Genomic DNA, 21,271 nt, shown 5'->3' with positions numbered 1-21,271 from the left:
AAGACCAGATCCAAAGTTACGCTTGGTTAGGTACTTCTACTAAATTGGCCAGGTTGCATTTTATGGAGGGCAATGGCTGTAGGAAATGTGGGAAGGGTAAAGATAGAATAAATACCTTGCATGTGGAAAGTAGCATGATGAAGGACATCTGGGCATTCAGGTTTTACAGATTGTCTGGTATCATCTTAGGTAGGAACATATTAGTGGATAACGGGACTCGAAAAATGCTAGCAAAAAAACCACTGTTTTTAATAATGGTAAGCTATATCAGTTGGTGCAATTGTCGCTTCAAGAAATTTACAATTTGGGTGGATTGTAAAGGAGTTCCTGTCGGAATGAGAACATGAACTGAATGCGTCACGAGATTTAGGACCTATTCTTGGAGTTCTGTATTTCTTTTAAAATGTCCAATAGATCAATATAGATAGGTTTATTCTAATTGTATAATATTCACGCATATGTGTCTCGCTGTACTTTTTTGATGAAATCAAAATTTAGTGTCTTTTAAAATCATAAAAAATGTGGGGGAGTAAGGCATGAAATCCTTTAATGTTAATTTATGTTTTCCATTCAGCCCAAACTACTAGACATTATAACCAAACATAGCGTGCACATTTTCCAGAATGGGTACTTTTTTTGTACAGTTTGGCGTAAATCAAATTTTTGGTGCTAATGTTAACAATTCAAAAATCAACAATCTACACGTAGAGAGGTCATTTTTTGACTTGTATCTCACATCTTTAACAAATCAATTGGCTGGTGTCTTTCCTAGTTTGAAGACTCACCCAATGTTACTGGCCACTAGTCTATATTTTTCTCGCCGCTGGCCTTGCTGGACAGATGGCACCTTGAGAACACTTTGCTAAAACCACAACACGCTAGGGCCATGCTTCAGCAGAGAGATTTGCATTCGAAAAGGGAGGGCAAAGTGGTGCCGATAATCGTACCTTGCCAATTTCAGTGATTTTTTAAAATTTACGTAGATCTCAACCATAAGGAGGGAGGGAGAGAACAAGAAAAAGAGAGAGGCAGAGACGGTGTGTGTTTCAGAGGTGCCTTTGTAGATGATGATGGACATTTCACTGCATAAGAAAAACAGAGAGAGAGTATGGCATAACAACCAGAGCTGCCGACTTTTTCACTGGGGAACCAGTTTCGAGTCTCGCAGATGGTTGAGCATTCTGTGATTCTGGCCAGATCACTACATGCCTAAATAAAAAAACAAATTAATGTGTCCTTGTGTAATGTAACTGGTGTTCATGTAGAGTGCTCCAACACTTTTGGGTCGAATATGACTATATAAAACTACAACAAAAAAAAGGAAATTCCATATTTATATTTTAATTACAGACCAAGTTGAGCTGAGGTTAAAGCAAAAGCTCTAAGGAGACTAGAAGGGTTTAAAATCCATTCATGTTGCAAAGAAACATAGAAACAGCCATAGGCAACACCATGTACAAACATAGTGGTAAATCTTTATTGTATGATTAATAAAAACCTTTGCAATGTATTGTGTGATCAAACATAACTCGATCCATTTCACAGCAGTGGAGTCAATTGACCCTTTTAAAAACTATTTGTACTCCTCATTTCCTTAAGAGAATTAGAAAATAGGATCCATTCCAAAACAGGCATTACATTACATAAAATTCGTTCATCTAGAACAAATAAAACATTGAACAAACGTTCAGTATATTTTGCAGTCGCATAGGACTGGACTCCACCAATTGGTGCATTTCCTTGGTTTGGAAATTTGTGGTCAGTTGTTTCTCAATTATTAGCCAAAACAATAGTTCAGTGCACATGCACTGGAGGTGCACATGTCCACAGATGTTTAAAAAAATAATTCACAGGATAATCCTTCACAAACAATGTTAATTGTATCTTGTGCATGTATCATGTCACCACATTTGCCTTAGTGCACTTACATATTTGCGAATAGTAGTGGTTGCAAACATTACATTCTAACCAAGCAGAAGCTTGCCATACAAGGCCTCACGTACCTCACACGCACAAATATGTAAGCAAAGGCCACACTTTACGCAGGGTGACAAAAAAAATCACATTACTGCAATGTTCATGGACATCGAACTAAAGACATTACAAAAGCAACATGGGCAAAATCCCGACACCTCCAACTGTCATCCCTTCTACAAACTGGGTAATCGCTTCTGTTGAATGCAAAATTCAGATTTAATCCAAAGTTCGGAGTCAAACTAAATATATGAACAAAAGCCATGTGGTTGAAGCCCTGGCCCTTAAACTAGGGCTTGGCGTAGTTCGCAAAGTATCGCTACGCGTAGCTACGCGAAGTGCACTTCGCACTACGCAAGCTACGCGTAGCACTACGCGAACTGCATAGTACCCTGTTCGGACAAGCATCCGGCACTGTGCAATAGTTGAAAACGGCATCTTGCACAGTGCGAGCTGTAGTTTTCTGCCACTCCAGTAGATTTTTACTCGAGCGGCAGCTTTCTCAACGCGGACTGGTAGTTTCTCATCGCGAGCGGTCGCGAGCATACGAGACCACACGCAATGAGAAACCCGACCTCCACGCGTTGAGAATTTCACCGGGAGGTTTATTTTCCACGCTCGCGATAGTCAACTTGATGTTGCTGATCGCGAACGAGGAAAAAGTCTCGCCGGGATGTCATTGTGCTTGCTCGCGGTCGCCAACTTGACGTTGAGGAACCCGAGCAAGCAAAAAATGACCACTACGCTACGCGTGTTTGCACTGTGCTACGTGCAGTTCGCGTAGTGCAAAGTAGCGCGAACTTCGCAAACTACGCGCGCGTAGCGTAGTGCTTTGCCCAGGGTTACCTAAAACACAGATGTCACACATACAGGCCACAAGTTACATGAAGGATACAAATCCAACAGACCCTACTGTTTGCGAACATCCAACAATTCACATCAAAAAGGTCCGTTTGATACAATTACTACATCCATACAGCAAGATATGCTGGATTTCAAATGAAACTTACCCCACTGTTCGAAAACAGCAAACATAACACATCAACAAAACAAACTTAAAATAATATGCAAACTTCAATTAAAATACATCACAGTAGTGTGTGGCAGCTTTAAAAAGCTTTTTAAAAATATACATTTCAATAGATGCTTTAGAACGTTACATATGCTTGAAACCAAACAGAGGTAGGTAACCTACTGCAGTGTGTAGAAAAGACAGACTTTTTATATTTCTTTATTTTAAACACCTCTCTTTCCTCCTCTGGCATTCTCCATCTTTAGTGTATGGGCACACACCACTCATATTTAATAAAGACAATATACTGCAGGTCATTTTGTGTATGGACCCATCCCACTTTGGCTCTTTCATGCTCTACTATACTATTGTACAGTGAGATGTAACACCACAGATGAAGTAGTCAGGATTCCTGACCGTGGTGATTATCTGCACTTGCACTTATATGCAAATACATTTAGAATCTATAGTGATTTGGCCCTTGTGGCGAACAATACATGCTTTCTTAGTCTGTCTTTCACAGGTTTTTTTTAGTAAACCAAAACATATTGGGCAGATGACCTTTAAGCTCTTTATGCCTTGAAGTGCTTACAAGCAGATTGATACCACAATTATTTAAAACTCCGATTAAAGAAATACCATTAAAAACTCTGAATGCCCTCCACCCATGGAACCTCACTGATTGGTCTTTAGCACCACAGGAATGGGCAGTGGCGGCTGCTACTTAACCCCTTCCCTAACTTCTGTCGGCCGATGCGAGCAGTACCTCTGTAGTGCTGGGCACATCTGCTGGCCGACGCTGCCCCGCCCACTCAATGGAACTCCCCGCACCGTGGCGGAATGTCTGCCGCGGTTAAGGCGTTAATGGCAGAGGGGGCTGTGAGGGGAGGGAATGAAAATACTTTTTTTAAGCTCACTTACCTGCCTTCCTACGGTCGCCTCGGAGTCCTCTTTGCACGCTTCCAAGACTCCAGGGGCGGGAGCAGGAGGCTTTCAGACTCCCCTAGCCAATAACAACGCTGTTGAAAGCAGCATTGAGATTGGTCTGAGGGTCGTGGTTTGGCACTCCGAGAGATAGTGGGAGGCTGGGCATGTACTCCATCAGGCTCTGCAATACAGCCTGGTAGAGAACATGCAAAGTGCGCATGACTGTTTGGCCGGCTCGAGATGGCCGGCCAAACCGCCATGTGCACTTACAGAGTGCTCACAACTTCTCCCCGAGCTTCTGTCACAGCCAGCTCCGCCCGCACGAAAAAAGCTGAGCTATGAATGAAAAACAAATGGTAATAACAATGCGTTATAATAGTTTTATTTTTTCCTTTTTAACCTGCTCATAGAGCAGTGGGGCGACACTCCTTCGCCTTACCGGAGGAGCCGCTGTAAATAACAGATTCTACTCTCGTGTTAGTGCACATTCTGCAAAGGGCTCTAGAAATCAAAATACCCTTCTATATCAATAGCTTTTCTCATGGGAACTACAGTATGGAACAGAAGAGCAACCCTTTGAACACAGAAGATAGAGAAAGGAACAGTATGTACTCACCAGACGGGTGTTCACAACAGGGAATAACAGCGCTAACAGAGCTCCATTCAACATGTGCATCTGAAGTCTGGCCAAAGAAAACAACAGAATTTAATTAATATCAATGGAGATTTTCACCAGCAATCAAAATCAATTACATCAGTGAGAAACACCCAAAAAACACTTGTTTGATCTGAGCTGCGTTACTTCAATAATCAAAAATACGAGCACAATTAAAAATGTAGTATGTATAACCGGATCCACAGCCTAGACTCACCTGCTACTTTCTGCTTCTCTAACCTTGTTTACGAAATTGTTACAACTGGATATTCTGCAGATAATAGCCTCATGTTCCCCTGTATTGGTCTAACTCCCTTGGCAAAGAAGCTGACTAAAGAGTGAACTAAAACGCACAATAGTCTCTGCTTCCTATTGTTGCCAAGACCCATAAGGTTATCTTGCGCTACACCATCGGATGTATGACGTTACAACGCATACTTTTACCACGCCTACCATTACCACGCAATTTTTACAACGCAGAATCCATTACAACGAAGTACCACGCATGTATTTACAACGCATATACCTTTACAACGCATACAATTACAACGTAAGTATTGGTAAGTATATAATATTTTTTAAAATGTAATTTAATTAAAATTAATATAATGTAATTTAATTTAATTAATGTAATTTAATTTAATGTAATTTAATTTAATTAATTTAATTTAATCAATTTAATTTAATGTAATTTAAATTTAATTATATTTAATTTTTACCCTGTACCCTTTTACCCAAAACTGACCCTGAACCCTAAAAATACCCCTTTACCCAAAAACCCAAAACTGACCCTGAACCCTAAAAATACCCCTTTACCCAAAAACCCAAAACTGACCCTGAACCCTAAAAATACCCCTTTACCCAAAAACTCAAAACTGACCCTGAACCCTAAAAATACCCCTTTACCCAAAAACTCAAAACTGACCCTAAACCCTAAAAATACCCCTTTACCCAAAAACCCAAAACTGACCCTGAACCCAAAAAATACCCCTTTACCCAAAAACTGAAAACTGACCCTGAACCCTAAAAATACCCCTTTACCCCAAAACTGAAAACTGACCCTGAACCCTAAAAATACCCCTTTACCCAAAAAACTGAAAACTGACCCTGAACCCTAAAAATACCCTTTTACCCAAAAACTGAAAACTGACCCTAAACCCTAAAAATACCCCTTTACCCAAAAACTGAAAACTGACCCTAAACCCTAAAAATACCCCTTTACCCAAAAACTGAAAACTGACCCTGAACCCTAAAAATACCCTTTTACCCAAAAACTGAAAACTGACCCTGAACCCTAAAAATACCCCTTTACCCAAAAACCCAAAACTGAGCCTGAACCCTAAAAATACCCCTTTACCAAAAAACCCAAATAATATTTTTAATAAAATAATATACTTACCAATACTTACGTTGTAATGGTATGCGTTGTAAAAGTACCTGCGTTGTAAATACATGCGTGGTAATGGTATGCGTTGTAATGGATCCTGCGTTGTAAAAAATGCGTGGTAATGGTAGGTCGTTGTAAAAGTTGCGTTGTAAAGGTTGTATACCGCCTCATCACCTTAGATGTAAAAGGGAGCTGTCCCTTACAGAATGCATTATAAAGCGGTGAAACATATAAAATTGAAATTAAAATCCAAAGAAGGTTTTCCCTGGGTATTGTTTCCACCTAGGGCAGCATGATGTTTCTATAATTATTATTTATTTTTTTTAAACTGCACCCTGACTTTTCTATATGCTCTGCCGTTTCCTCAAATTAGATGATGCTCCAGTTCAATGTAGGTTTTTCTCCACATATTCAGGCTACAGTATCATTATGCAGCTCGTCCTGTTCAGCTACCTTTCGATATACCCTTGAGCGTGAATTTCACTAGAGCTTCTACCAATAACTGAAAGTTCTTGCTCTCAACTGCTGACTATCAGGCATACATGCTCGAAATACTGCGCAAGAGCTCTCGGGGGCACAGATAATAGTTTTCTTCTGCACTTTAGTACCACATTTCTACCTTGTATAATGCAGCCATTGCAGTCCACCTTTGCACACTTCTAGAGCTTTTTTTTAAATGCTGAACCTTCAAAATCAGAATTATTATTCAGCAGTTTCCTTGCAGGCTCTTCTAGGACTTTTTTGCAGCCTGGCTAATCCAGGAACCTGGTATGAAGAATCTTAACCCTCAAATACCAGCAACGCATTCTACAAGGTTGACCCCACCAACATTTCCTTTTTAACGACAGCCTCATCTTGATCACCTTCCTTTAAATTCCTGATACAAAAACACTTCAAAGACCGCTTGTAAAATCCCCATGACTTTTGGGGTTTTTGCCTGAAGGCTAGCATTATCCGCGATGAGAAGCAGCACTGTGTTTAGAAGACCAGGCTGTGGTATGTCCACTACTGTTCTTCACAATTGGCCCACCATCCTGTTAACAAAGGGACAAAAGGAGGGCTACTAAGAAGAACCCTTGTTTTACTGCCCAATCACCTTCTCCTCTGAAGCCGTCAGTGCCGAATGTGAATTGACATGGACATTGACACACGGCACTGACGGCTTCAGAGGAGAAGGGCGCATCGTCTTGCCCTCTCCCTACATTGACGGGCTGGCTTTTGCAGCCGCTTTTTGTGTATTCAGAATACCGGACGCATCTTCACTAATCGATGGATGATTTACGGATCAATAGATTGAAACCAAGCAACCTCTATCAGCCAGTTGAAAGTATACATATGGATTGACATCTCCCTACTGGATGGATATCTGACCGTACCCTTGTGTACCAACCACTAAAGGGAACGCTGTACCCATACATGATAGGACTGTCAGTCCTCTCTTCTCCCTCACTTTGGGCGTCTGGCTGGGCCCCTCTGTGAATATTTTTTTCTTTACACTTGTCTTGAGTCGCACATTTTTATTGGTGTGCAACCTTCACACTTACAGTCAAATGTTCTGCATTGTTTGGTCCTGATGAAACTCCTTAATTGCCCTTGAGGTCGAAACGCGGTTGACACGTATGTCAAACGAACCACTTTCACGGCCTCTACTATTGTGTAAGAAGGCTGTTAATATATTGATTATACTAACATGTGGTCATCTTGTACAAACTGAAACCTTCTATGTCGCAAACTGTCACCCCATTTTTAGGTTCTCGTTCACTTGGGACACTGAGCACACTGTCTGTTTGACTTCATGACGCAAAGAGTGAATAAAGCTTGGTAAAAGAACTTTTGGAAACCCACGTGTGTATGATTTTTATTCCTTCTCCGACAATCCATTCCCATGAATATATGCCAGTGAGCTTTTTAATTATTAAATATTGTATACATAGTCCACAGGAACCGTTGTTCCCTGTTACACTATATTTTGAGGCAGGGTCAGATGCATCGTAACCAGAAAAATAAGCAAACTTCTGTGCAACTGTTTTCAAACTACCCCGTGGTGGTGTAGGGGAATGTTCTGAATAATTGTAAACAGCACATGGAATACTTGCTTTATGCAGAAAATGATGACCGTAATGTTGAAAATAAAACATTTTGTCATAAGTAGATGTACCATCATACAATTTATCAGATGAAAACACAGCAGAATGCTCTTGATCTTGTAGAATTTCTTGCACTGCATCAATGTGAGATGTCATGAAGCAGCGATAATAAGTAGCTAGTTGGGACTTGCAGTGGTTAACTAAATTAGAGCCCCCGGTTGGTCAGCAGCATGTGGTAGATCTTTTCAGTTAATCCATGCTTAATCAAGTGGTAATGGGTGGTCAATTGCTGTGGACTGATACAGTACTGGAGGGTGGATGTGAGCCATATCAGTGCTGTTTTATTAGCATGCCAAACAGTAACCGGGTATTATTATGCAGCCTGTACGAACTACAATTGTCTGACCGCTGAGTGTTATAACATTAGTTTTAGGTTATATGTGGCGTTGTATTGTAACTGCATTTGTATAGCACTTGCTACCCCTGGTGAGATGTTGTAGCCCTTTATGCGGACTAGAAGATAAGATGAAAGTCCTAGAACAGTTGGAAACCATGATTTGGTCACCTACAATGAATGGCTGTGACCATCTGGGCTTACCTATTGTTTATAAATGCTCCTAAAATCATGAGGGGTAGGTAGCCAAAGCATACGGTTGGTTCTAAAATCAGAAAATATTAGTTACAAACCAGAAAGACAATGGTAAGCAATAGGCCGAATGCATTTCTAGGGAGGCTTTCTGAATGTCCCCAAGAAGTCTTTAGCAAATCAGACAGCTGCACTGTCTGGTGGGCTTTGGCCTAAGAAGCAGTCTATGTCAAACTCTAAGATAACATCAATGCTAACCATCTCCAACACGACTACTCATCTGCCGTCAGATCACAATGCAGCATGGAGACCGCTACCTTACACATCATAGATGATACCCTCTTGATGACAGATGAAGATGACCCCTGCTTCTTTATGTTGTTGGTCCACTCCGCTGTCTTCGACACAGTAGCCCACCCCACCTTTACAAGCTCAAGTCTTGAAAGTTCATTCACTGGCAAGGTACTTCACTGGTTCTCCTTCTAACTTTCCACCCAACACCAGTTTAATCTTCACATGGGCACCTCCAGCTCAAAAAAGATCCCTATTGCCTGTGGAGTCCCCTAGGATTCTATACTGTCCCTGGTCACCTTTAACCGCTACATGGAGCCACTTGGTGCTCTACCATGTAATAATTGCAGCAAGATTCACCAATATGCAGATAATGCACACTCCACTTGAAAATCCCCTCTTCTTCAGACATCAAACACTGCTTACACATAATCCAGGTCTGGATGCTCAGCGCCTGCCTGAAGCTCAACTGAACCAAGGCAGAATTCCAATTTTTTGCCAAGAACAAACAAGCTACAGTACAAACCTGGCTGAATGACATGAACCTTGACAACTGTGAACCCCAATTCTCATCAAATGCCACATCGCTTGGATCCAACTGGACACCAACCTCACCCTCAAGCACCACTTTGCCAAAATAACAAAGAAGGTCTGGTACCCGCTCTCTCTTCTACAAAAAGTCAAAACGATTCTTCCGGAAAGTGACTTTATAACTGCTGTTCAAGCCTCGCATGTTCCCAGCTGGATTGTACAAGCATTCTTCGTAAAAGGTGTGATGAAATGGCTGTAAATGCTAGCATTGTTTGCTTGGCAGTTAGGGGTTGCATCACACTGCTTAAGAAACACATTTAACTTCATTGTTGGTAATAAAGAACATTATCACTACAACGTGGTGCTGTAATACATTACTATGTGATTGGACTTGAGGCATTTAATATGGCTGTCCCAACTAGAACTGGCCTGATATGATTAACAGCCAATCTGCCAGTAGGAACAATGCAAATATAGCACCCAGAATGTGAACTGCTGTTTGCTATAAAGCTGGGACTGATAGTATTAGTCACACACCTCACTGCCACATGGCAACTATCTCATGACTATACACACACACTGCATTAAAAATAAGGATTCTGATTGAATGGCTTTCCCATCAAAATTTGCAATATGCATATTCTCAATTAACTTAAATTAACTCGTGGAATAAAAACTATTTGGTTCTCCAAAGAACAAACGCATTGTCCTGCTTCTGTGAAGTTTTTTACTTTTAGATGGTTGTACCAGCCATGACCCACTTCTGCCACCGTCAGGAATTTAAACTTTTGAATGGTTTCTTTGCTTCAGCTTCGTGTCATTTCAAGCCAGGTGACGAGCTCTTGTCAGAAGTAACCGGTTTCTCATAATACTGTGTTAGAACTTTAGCCAGCTGTGGCTTTTGTAGCCAACACCTATTGCATTCTGGGATTTGTAGTTTCACTTTTTTTTGCTATGGTCTGTTGCCTACAAATTCAGAACTTGTTAAAAATGCATTAAGTTAACCTCAGCCTACATAATTGTTACTAAACATCGAGGCCAACAAATAGTTAAATAGATGTGTGAGGGGATTGTACCACTTCCAAAACATCTTTCAAAAAACAACCCTATGTCACAGCTGCATTATCCCATTCCTGATTTGCTATACTGATGTCAGGCGCTTAAACACGCATATCTGCAACTGCATGGCTATGTTTGAAGGTTTGAACAGGGAAAACAAAATGCAGGGTTTTGTTATTTTTCCTATAATTGGCTGCCTGTTTCAGCAAACTGTTCTGTAGGCGGCGGCCTGCTTTCCGGTCCCCCAAAGAAATTTCTCAGGGGTGACACTCTCGGATTATTGTGGCGTTGGCAGCTGTACTATCCAGAGCCATCAAACTGCTCCCACTAGAGAAAGAGAATTCCTCAATCCTGGAGTACAAACTAGCTAACTCTTCACTAGGTGATTCTGGCCTATACCTCATTACTTTAAAAAAGCATATATAACTCAACGCAAATCGAGAACGAGCAAACCCTGTTGTAATACAATATCGACAAGGGTTTGTCCTTCATAGAAACCTTGGTCTCTTATCAAGGATCTATTAATGCCACCCTGACAGGATGATCCAAGCATTCACCTTATGCCTTTCATGAAACGCACAATGCTAACCAGAACAAGCCAAATCCAGCGTACCACTGACTAGGCTCATAATGGTGCCATTTTTTAAATCACTGCACGTAATGTACAACATAAAAAGTAAATAAAAATGATCTGCCTCAATTGTAAAACTTTATGAGCAATGGGGGGGGGGGGGGGGGGAATTCCAGTTCGTAACTTTAGAAATCCGGTGCCCTAAATGTTTCAGTGTGTCTAATGCTTTTCCTTGTACTACATACAGTGCTTAACTCTACATAAGGAACAAGCGAACACATACGTGCAACATTTTCAGTAAACTATGGCTGCAAGATGGCAGGGAACCAACTAAGTTATACGTAATAATGCACAGCCTGTGTAAAGAACAGCCGACAGGTGGCTTCCTATCACAACTGCCATTTGTTTACCTGGCCTACATCCGTAAAAGGCGACCTTTCTCGTCATATAGCGTTCAACTATGCTAAAGAATAAGCAAACTCAAGAGGGAAGCATTTTACGACAGCCAGGTGTTCTGTCACATCTCTCGCCTCCAGTAATTAAGAAGGGTGTTCCCCCAACTAAAATACTTCTTGCTGAGACATTAAATATAAGATTTATATTCCTTATTTCGCAACTTCACGGCGTGAAGTCTCGAAGCCCTTAACCTGCTGAGTTATTGTATAGGCTATAAACATCGTTTTAGCCTTTCAGGCTGTTTCACGGAGCAACGCTCCGTTCTGCATATTTATTTCCACTATAGTGGACTCTGACAGACTGTTTACTAACAGTAGGCATTGGTGTGTGACTTGCCCTCGAGAAATCATAATTCACTTAAATTGTTTTGCTCCCCAGCAGCTTTTGGAAGCGTGCTGTAAACATTGTTTCCACCCGGCCCTTTAAATAGACATATGTATGCATGCATGCAGCCAGCGGCACAGCTGCACATTTTTTAAGACTAATTTGTTCAATTAAGGTCACAAGAAGAATATAAAAACGCACCCTTCATATCCAGAGTTAACATCCGGGACGAGAGGGACCAACAGTACTATCTGTACCCCGGACAACCCTTTTCAAACTGGGATGGCTGTGGCCTTTTCCTCCTTCATTCTTTGTTTTTAGGGCTCGCCTGCTGATGCGCTTGCGCATAGCTGGCAAGCTATATTGTGGCTTAACTAGAGCTTAACCATCTCGGCGATTTGTTGCAGTGCCCGAGAAAAACAAGCTCAATGCGCAAGCGCATTGGCAAAAAGCGCGTGCACATCAAAGCCACCAGCACATCAAAGCCTCCCTCCCACAGGCATCTCAGCTTCCCCCAGCCGGCATTTCTCCTCCCCTAATTATTCACTGCACGGCCGGCGGCAACATCAAAGGCTGCTGCTGCCGTGACTCGCATTTCTCCTCCCTCCTCCCCTTTCACTGCCCAGGCCGGCCGTACTTTCCCTTTACACGGCCGCCAGGCAGTGTCTCGCGTTTATTTTAACATGGCAGCTTTTCCTTTTCTGGTTGAATGTCTTCTAGCTTTCCCTCACCCTATTCTCGTCACCCTTACTCACTCCCATCAATCTTCCGACTAAACCCTTCTCTTTGTACCCATTCCGGGAGTGACCTTTGTTTCTGTCAAACTCCTCTGCTTCGTGTGTGAAGCTTTGTAATCTTACTATTGGCAAGCCGCTTGTAGATGCATTTCTCTCCCGGCTCAAGCTCTACCTATCCCCTACCGATTTTTTCCCCACTTCCTCCAAGTACAGATTCCTTCCCTCTGTAAGTATAGTTATTGCAGATCACCTTGCCAGTCGTAATTGTTTTCATTGTGCATTTAAGGATATATTTTCTTTTTTTCCTGTGGACATTGTCTGACGAGCAGTGCCTAGCAATGCAGCGCTGACATCTTGAGGAAGAGGCGGCTGCATATGAAGAGTGCCCATGTTTGTTTGACATTTTGATCTTTCCTTGAATGCGGGCTCAGGCGGAGGTGTGCTAAGAAACTCAAAACTGCTCCGGTAATCTGGGTAGTTCCACTGCCAGTTTACTCTCTTGTTTCATGAAAAACTTTTTTGCTTTGTACCCATTCCCGGAGTGACCTTTGTTTCTGTCAAACTCCTCGGCTCTGCTTCGTGTGTGAAGCTTTGTATTCTCACTATTGGCAAGCCGCTTGTAGATGCATTTCTCTCCTGGCTCAAGCTCTACCTATCCCCTACCGATTTTCTCCCCACTTCCTCCAAGTACAGATTCATTCCCTCTAACGATTCACCCACCACACAGCTCCACCGATGCAGCCACCACACAGCTCCACCGATGCAGCCACCACACAGCTCCACCGAGGCACCCACCATACAGCTCCACCGAGGCACCCACCACACAGCTCCACCGATGCAGCCACCACACAGCTCCACCGATGCAGCCACCACACAGCTCCACCGAGGCACCCACCATACAGCTCCACCGAGGCACCCACCACACAGCTCCACCGATGCACCCACCACACAGCTCCACCGATGCACCCACCACACTGCTCCACCGAGGCACCCACCATACAGCTCCACCGATGCACCCACCACACAGCTCCACCTATGCACCCACCACACAGCTCCACCTATGCACCCACCACACAGCTCCACCGAGGCACCCACCACACAGCTCAACAGATGCACCCACCACACAGCTCCACCTACACAGCTCCACCAATGCACCCACCACACAGCTCCACCGATGCACCCAGCACACAGCTCCACCGATGCACCCAGCACACAGCTCCACCGATGCACCCAGCACACAGCTCCACCGATGCACCCAGCACACAGCTCCACCGATGCACCCAGCACACAGCTCCACCGATGCACCCAGCACACAGCTCCACCGATGCACCCACCACACAGCTCCACCGATGCACCCACCACACAGCTCCACCGATGCTCCAACTAAGTTCCACCAATGCACCCACCACACAGCTCCACCAATGCACCCACTAAGCTCCACCGATGCACCCACCACAGAGCTCCACCGAGGCACCCACCACAGAGCTCCACCGAGGCACCCACCACACAGCTCCACCGAGGCACCCACCACACAGCTCCACCGATGCAGCCACCACACAGCTCCACCGATGCAGCCACCACACAGCTCCACAGAGGCACCCACCATACAGCTCCACAGAGGCACCCACTACACAGCTCCACCGATGCACCCACCACACAGCTCCACCGATGCACCCACCACAGCTCCACCGAGGCACCCACCACACAGCTCCGAGGCACCCACCACACAGCTCCACCGAGGCACCCACCACACAGCTCCACCGAGGCACCCACCACACAGCTCAACAGATGCACCCACCACACAGCTCCACCTACACAGCTCCACCGATGCACCCACCACACAGCTCCACCAATGCACCCACCACACGGCTCCACCAATGCACCCAGCACAGCTCCACCGATGCACCCACCAAACAGCTCCACCGATGCACCCACCACACAGCTCCACCGATGCTCCAAGTTCCACCAATGCACCTACCACACAGCTCCACCGATGCACCCACTAAGCTCCACCGATGCACCCACCACACAGCTCCACCGATGCACCCACCACACAGCTCCACCGATGCACCCACCACACAGCTCCACCGATGCACCCACCACACAGCTCCACCGATGCACCCACCACACAGCTCCACCGATGCACCCACCACACAGCTCCACCGATGCACCCACCACACAGCTCCACCTACACAGCTCCACCGATGCACCCACCACACGGCTACACCGAATGACCCACCACACAGCTCCACCGAACGACCCACCACACAGCTCCACCGAACGACCCACCACACAGCTCCACCGAACGACCCACCACACAGCTCCACCGAACGACCCACCACACAGCTCCACCGAACGACCCACCACACAGCTCCACCGAACGACCCACCACACAGCTCCACCGATGCAGCCACCACACAGCTCCACCGATGCAGCCACCACACAGCTCCACCGATGCAGCCACCACACAGCTCCACCGATGCAGCCACCACACAGCTCCACCGATGCAGCCACCACACAGCTCCACCGATGTACCCACCACACAGCTCCACCGATGCACCCACCACACAGCTCCACCGATGCACCCACCACACAGCTCCACCGATGCACCCACCACACAGCTCCACCGAGGCACCCACCACACAGCTCCACCGAGGCACCCACCACACAGCTCCACCGATGCACCCACCACACAGCTCCACCGATGCACCCACCACACAGCTCCACCGATGCAACCACCACCCAGCTCCACCGATGCACCCACCACCCAGCTCCACCGATGCACCCACCACCCAGCTCCACCGATGCACCCACCACCCAGCTCCACCGATGCACCCACCACCCAGCTCCACCGATGCACCCACCACACAGCTCCACCGATGCACCCACCACACAGCTCCACCGATGCTCCAACTAAGCTCCACCAATGCACCCACCACACAGCTCCACCAATGCACCCACTAAGCTCCACCAATGCACACACCACTCAGCGCAACCACAGCATCACTCAGCGCAACCACAGCATCACTCAGCGCAACCACAGCATCACTCAGCGCAACCACAGCATCACTCAGCGCAACCACAGCATCACTCAGCGCAACCACAGCATCACTCAGCGCAACCACAGCATCACTCAGCGCAACCACAGCATCACTCAGCGCAACCACAGCATCACTCAGCGCAACCACAGCATCACTCAGCGCAACCACAGCATCACTCAACGCAACCACAGCATCACTCAGCGCAACCACAGCATCACTCGGCGCAACCACAGCATCACTCGGCGCAACCACAGCATCACTCAGCGCAACCACAGCATCACTGGTTCAAATATGTTCTTTCAATGTTTCAAGCTGTTTTCAAGCTTTCATGCTTTATTACAAATCACAAAAAGATGTTAATATTTCACTTCTGTTCTTGGATTTTCGTCACAATAAAAAACACTGAACATAATCTTCACAAAAGTTATTTACAAAAGTTTAAGCTATTGCCATTACAAATTAAATAAATTATTTAAGTATTAATTATTTAAAAAAATTAAAAGCCATTGTTATTTGTAATATCAATACATCTAAGTCACGTAAATACAAAACATGTTGCATTACAAATACTATAGGTGTTTGCGAAAGTTATAACTATTGGCATTATAAATGACAAAGCTATTAATTTAGCTATTTTAAAAAATAACAAATAAAAAAAATTCATTTATAAGACCAATAGCTCAAACTTTCCTAATGCGAGCCCTATTGCATTTTCAATGCTTGTTCTCTTTATTACCCGCATCTGTCCTCTCGCTTTGCCATGGGGTACTTACAAAGCCCTCTATAAATGTCATTACCTCAATATATTATTATACATACACTCCTATTTCTAAAAAAAATAAAAATAGATAAAAACCTAGATAATATCCTTTAAGCATTTTATAGATCCAACTGAGTTTAACATGTCACTCACCATGTTCGCGTCACCTTTTTTATGGAGAATCACCATAGGAATAAGTCCACTGCCTTCAACATACACCCATTTATAAACCATAAAGAATGTCTTATTGAGCTTTGGACAGATTTAACTGAGTATTCTAAATCTCTTGTCTTGATATAGTCATGTTAGCTTCACTTTTCCTAAGGACAATCACCTCTATAATGCGTTTTGCTACTTTTACCATATAATGAAATGTGTATGAGTCACCCGAATAGTGCTTTGACAGACAGATTTGTCTCATTGCTAAATGCGGAGTATGTTTTGGTAAGCGTTTTTTCTGTTTTTCTTATTGTTTAGTGTCAAAATGGATATTAAGTGATTACTTATGGTTACTTATAAACTGAACACAGTTTTCTTTATTTTAATCTTATCCCTTTCCTGGTTGATTGTGTTCAATAAAGTTTCCGAAACAGGACATGAGATAATTTTAACTCTTCACTGCTGTTAAAACCCAGATAGTCCCCTCCTGGAGAACAGAACACTCAAGTGACTGGCCCAATGATGACACTATCAACAAAGGCAAAAGAGCAGAGATAAAATGTTTACCACAAACTGTGAAAGTGCTATTGAGGGTCTCAGAAACAATCTCTTTAAGACTCTGGGTCCACCGACACGAGATTCTTTCCTCCCCTTCCTAATTATTAGATTGTTGTCTTTGGAAGCTGAATGAATCACTGCTTCTATCCTTTTGAAGGTTCTCGCACACCCACAGCCAGGACACCATCAGACTACAGACTAAGAGTAAAGAAGAAAAAAATACAAGACAACAGGCTTTTTCCATCTATCTAGGATCAGAAATGGATCTGGAACAAAATCCCTGTATCCAACAGGACCCCCCCCAACACTGCTCCAATTTAGATTGACAGCTCTCCTCTATAATAACACTACATCACAATGCATTGATCGTCCAAAACCCACCTGCCTCTCCTATTACACTTTGACTTTATGCTGATCTTTGACTGTGTACAGCCCTCAGCTAGGTTTGCTCTACAGAAATACCATATACAAAGGAAAGTCAAGTCAAGTCAAAATATATGTTTATTATGACCATAGTCTTTAAACAATGCAGTGAACATAACGCAGAATGGAGTATGTACCATAAATTCATACACTTATTTTAAAATGTGTCCATTAAAAGATTCTACACACCATTTATCAAAAATACAAAATTCAGTAAAATTTACACTTATGTTAAAACTTATTTTGTATATTTAAAACCTATTCACCTTTTTACTACTCCAATGAATTCATTCCACCAAAACCATACAGTACTACATGTTATTCTTTGGTTCTCAATGCGCTCAGGGCCGCCTTTATAAATTTCCCGAGGGCAATTACAATGTCAATATAGGGGATTTCTGTTAGGAGGCTGGCTGCGATCTTGTTTTTACATCATATCTTAAAAAAATTGGGCGCAGCCAAAGTTTCCTATGTTCTAGGAGTGTCAGACAATCCAACATAATGATCATGAGCAGGAAGCAGTGAAAGGTCTAAGTATGCAGGCAGTTTGAAGGACAGAACAGAGCTGCAAAGTTATGCTCTGCACATGCTTCTGTTGCATGTGCTGGTGGGCTGTCTGGGCCGATAAAGTGGGGTGGAGGGCACCACCCAGCACAGCAGGCCATGAACCAAGCCTATTCTCCACAGAACTAGAGTTGATCTGGAGAGTTGATGGGAGATGAGTATTCAGCGAGCAGCACTTGGTGCAGCAGTACCCCAATACCAAACCCACTCCAGCAGCATGGTGTGCACATTGGCACAACTTAACACGCATGGCATAAGGATGAGCTAGCAGACCCCCCTACATTATGTGCTGTTGAGAGCACGGGTTTAGGATTTAGAAGACAAGGAGAGGGGCTGCAAAGATTCTGAGATGAGTAATAAAGAGCCCACATAAAAAGATATGGTCACCTTCTGCATACACCACTAATATGTGGAAACCGTTCACACCACACCTGCCCCATCAGCTCCGATAAACATAGAGTACATAGAGCACTAGGGCACATTTAATTACCAATTCTCTAAAAGTATTTCAGCCACTACTTAATTAATTGCAACAAACGCACCGAAGCACTCATTAAGAACCAGCTGCTGTCGTATCTTCAGTGGTGATGGAGACCGACAGATTACTAGTACCCCGTGTTTCTGCACCGGACATTACCTGGTGTGGGAGTATTGGGACCAGTTTTACATGTCACAGGAACAGGTCCAGTAAAATCAATGGAGCCCTCGGTTAGGGAACCTCCCACAGCACAGGGAGATTATCGAGAGTTCCACTAGCCACAACGCCCTGCCCACCCAACCGATGTTCTCAACCTACGATAAGCCATGCCCCCCCAATAGATTTACCAATTCCCTAAAGTAGTTGGTAATTCGGAGCAAAAGCATTTCACGAATCTGTGGAAAAGGACTCTAATATTATATCCACATGGTTATTCCTCATTTTGGGGATTACAACGTGGAGTTTGCAGAGTTTGGGACGAGCTGCTGGTCAGAATCGGTAAATCTGGCACTAGTATCTCATCCTTTAAAATGGTAATGAGGGCCTGTGTGCTCTAATAACCTCACTGTCAAGTGCTGGGACAGAGAACATCCTGAAAAATATGAATAACTTCTGCATACAGACAGGATAATATCAATGTCTTATCAGATCAAAAGCAGAAATTGAAAACCCTTGCGTTATCCCCGTTCCTCTTTCGTTTCTAAATTGTGCTAAATGTAACATTTATTCAGCATCTCAGGTTAATCTGCATGATAACCAGGGCAACCTTATACTCATGGATTGAATCAGTCTTAATTTACTCACAAACCAACATTCGTGCAGAACACCACCTCAAACTATTTCATGTGGTTTTCCGTCCTTATAAATTCAAAGGCCAATGATTCATACAGTGACAACGAAACCCCGCTCACCTTGAAACATACACTTGCATAATTAATGAGTAGCGTCAAGTGCATGGCACTGTACAACGTAAAATGATATTGAACGGTGAAAGGAGAACGCATTACTCACATTTTCCTTTCTGACCCTTGACGAAGACTCAGGTTTCAACGAAAGCTACCTTTAATATTCTCTGTGGAAGCGTACACTTTGCTAGGCCTGAGCGTGAAATTGTGGTTCGCTCGCGGAGTTTTCCGCATTCCACCTAGAGCGCGGAGTGCCAAAACTCATACTCCAGATCACCTCCCGGTAAGGTTTCTCAACGTAGGCAGTAGAAGCAGGCCGCAACCGCTCGCGTTGAGAAACCTTCCGCTTGTGTTGAAGAAGCTGCCGCTCGAGTAGAACATCTACTCGAGCGGCAGAAAGAAGCATTTTCCTCTTGTGCTGCGCGTAGTGCAGTTCACGCTGATTTTACAATGCGAGAAACTCCACACTTAAAATCAGCACAAGTAGCGAAACGTATCGCACTCTGGTGCTTGCGTAGCTCCACTTACCGCGGCAGAGTGTTTTTTAACTCTGCCCAAGCCTACAAGTGATAACACTGTTCACTATCATTGGTTCTCGTCACTCGCCATGTGTGTCAAAGGATTCAAGTGTAAATCGAGGTGGGTGCCATATCAAGCCACTGTAGGAAGCAGACTTATGGTGTTACCATAAATGGCCAGAAGGGGGTGCAAACAACAGTAGAAAAAATGTCCTTGTTGATAGGGGATTGGGAGCGCCAAAACAAGAAAATATAATTGTGTCTGTGTAAATTGATCATAGCATACATCAGTTACCCAAGACAAGGGACATTGAATCAGTTGTCTCTAACAAAGGCTTCTGAGGAGCCAATCAGCTAGTCAAGGGAGTTAAAGCAAGAGAAGAGGGAGAAAGACACTTCTCAAACAGAGAAGCCGCAAACAGCAGCAGAAACAGCGGTTATGCTGCAGTGCAAATCCAACTGTTGAAGAGCCGAACAACGCAATGTATTCACCTTTAAGTATTTTTGCCAAGACCCCTCTCAGAATCCACCATTCCTTTCTGCATGGTGTTGTCCTGGGATTTCAGAAGGACACTTCCAATATAGTATTCCAAGAGACGGCATGGCCAACAATCAGTCTGAAACTCCTTAGCACACGTTAGATAATTCAGAATATATATATATAATTTTCATCATACAACACAATACATTCTTAAATAATTAGATCCTTATTAGTCAAGGTGTTCTTTGGTGTTGTTTAATTTCTGGATACGTCACAGCCAACACGTGTTTCGTCGTAATGGGAATGTAACCCACGACTTTCTCAAGGCTAGTCTTCTTAGTGATGCTGTTTAGTAGTTGAGGTGATATTTCCAACCCTCAAAGGGGTTCTGTTAGGGGACCTTGTTCGTATCGAGCGGTTCTTGGTACAGTATTCTGTATTTAGGTATTCACAAAGGCTTTCGCTGTTAAATCTAGTTCGCGGACTCCGTCCCCTCTGCTCAGTGTAGGCCAACAATCAGAGCTGATGTAAAAATCAACTACATTATCTGAGCATGCAAACTGAGGAACAGAGAGAAAGAAAAAGTGCTTCGGATAAACCAACACAGAAATTTAACAAATGTTATAAATTCTCCTCATTTGAAGAGAGGCTGAGAAAAAACATGAATAATTATATGCTGATAATAGTCATTACTTAATCCATCTGGAATTAATGAGGAGTTTGAATGCAACCCAACTTTATCCTGGAAAATTTCGCAAAAGGGTTCTGTGTAGAGTAATGCTGTTAG

At 43.8% G+C, this 21,271-nt stretch overlaps 1 protein-coding gene across 1 annotated transcript in view; it reads right to left on the bottom strand.

Annotated features, from left to right (window-relative positions):
- Window positions 1–21,271, bottom strand: part of TMEM164 (transmembrane protein 164) — a 338,857-nt gene that overhangs the window by 101,360 nt on the left and 216,226 nt on the right. The window contains exon 3 of the mRNA XM_078688797.1: window positions 4,530–4,596. Within this exon, the coding sequence (XP_078544923.1) occupies window positions 4,530–4,596 (67 nt within the window). The remainder of the gene's footprint in view (window positions 1–4,529; window positions 4,597–21,271) is intronic.

This window comes from Lissotriton helveticus, chromosome 4_1 (assembly GCF_964261635.1).
Source record: "Lissotriton helveticus chromosome 4_1, aLisHel1.1, whole genome shotgun sequence".
In the NCBI taxonomy this organism is placed as follows: domain Eukaryota; kingdom Metazoa; phylum Chordata; class Amphibia; order Caudata; family Salamandridae; genus Lissotriton; species Lissotriton helveticus.
This window is presented reverse-complemented; position numbering and strand designations above follow the sequence as displayed.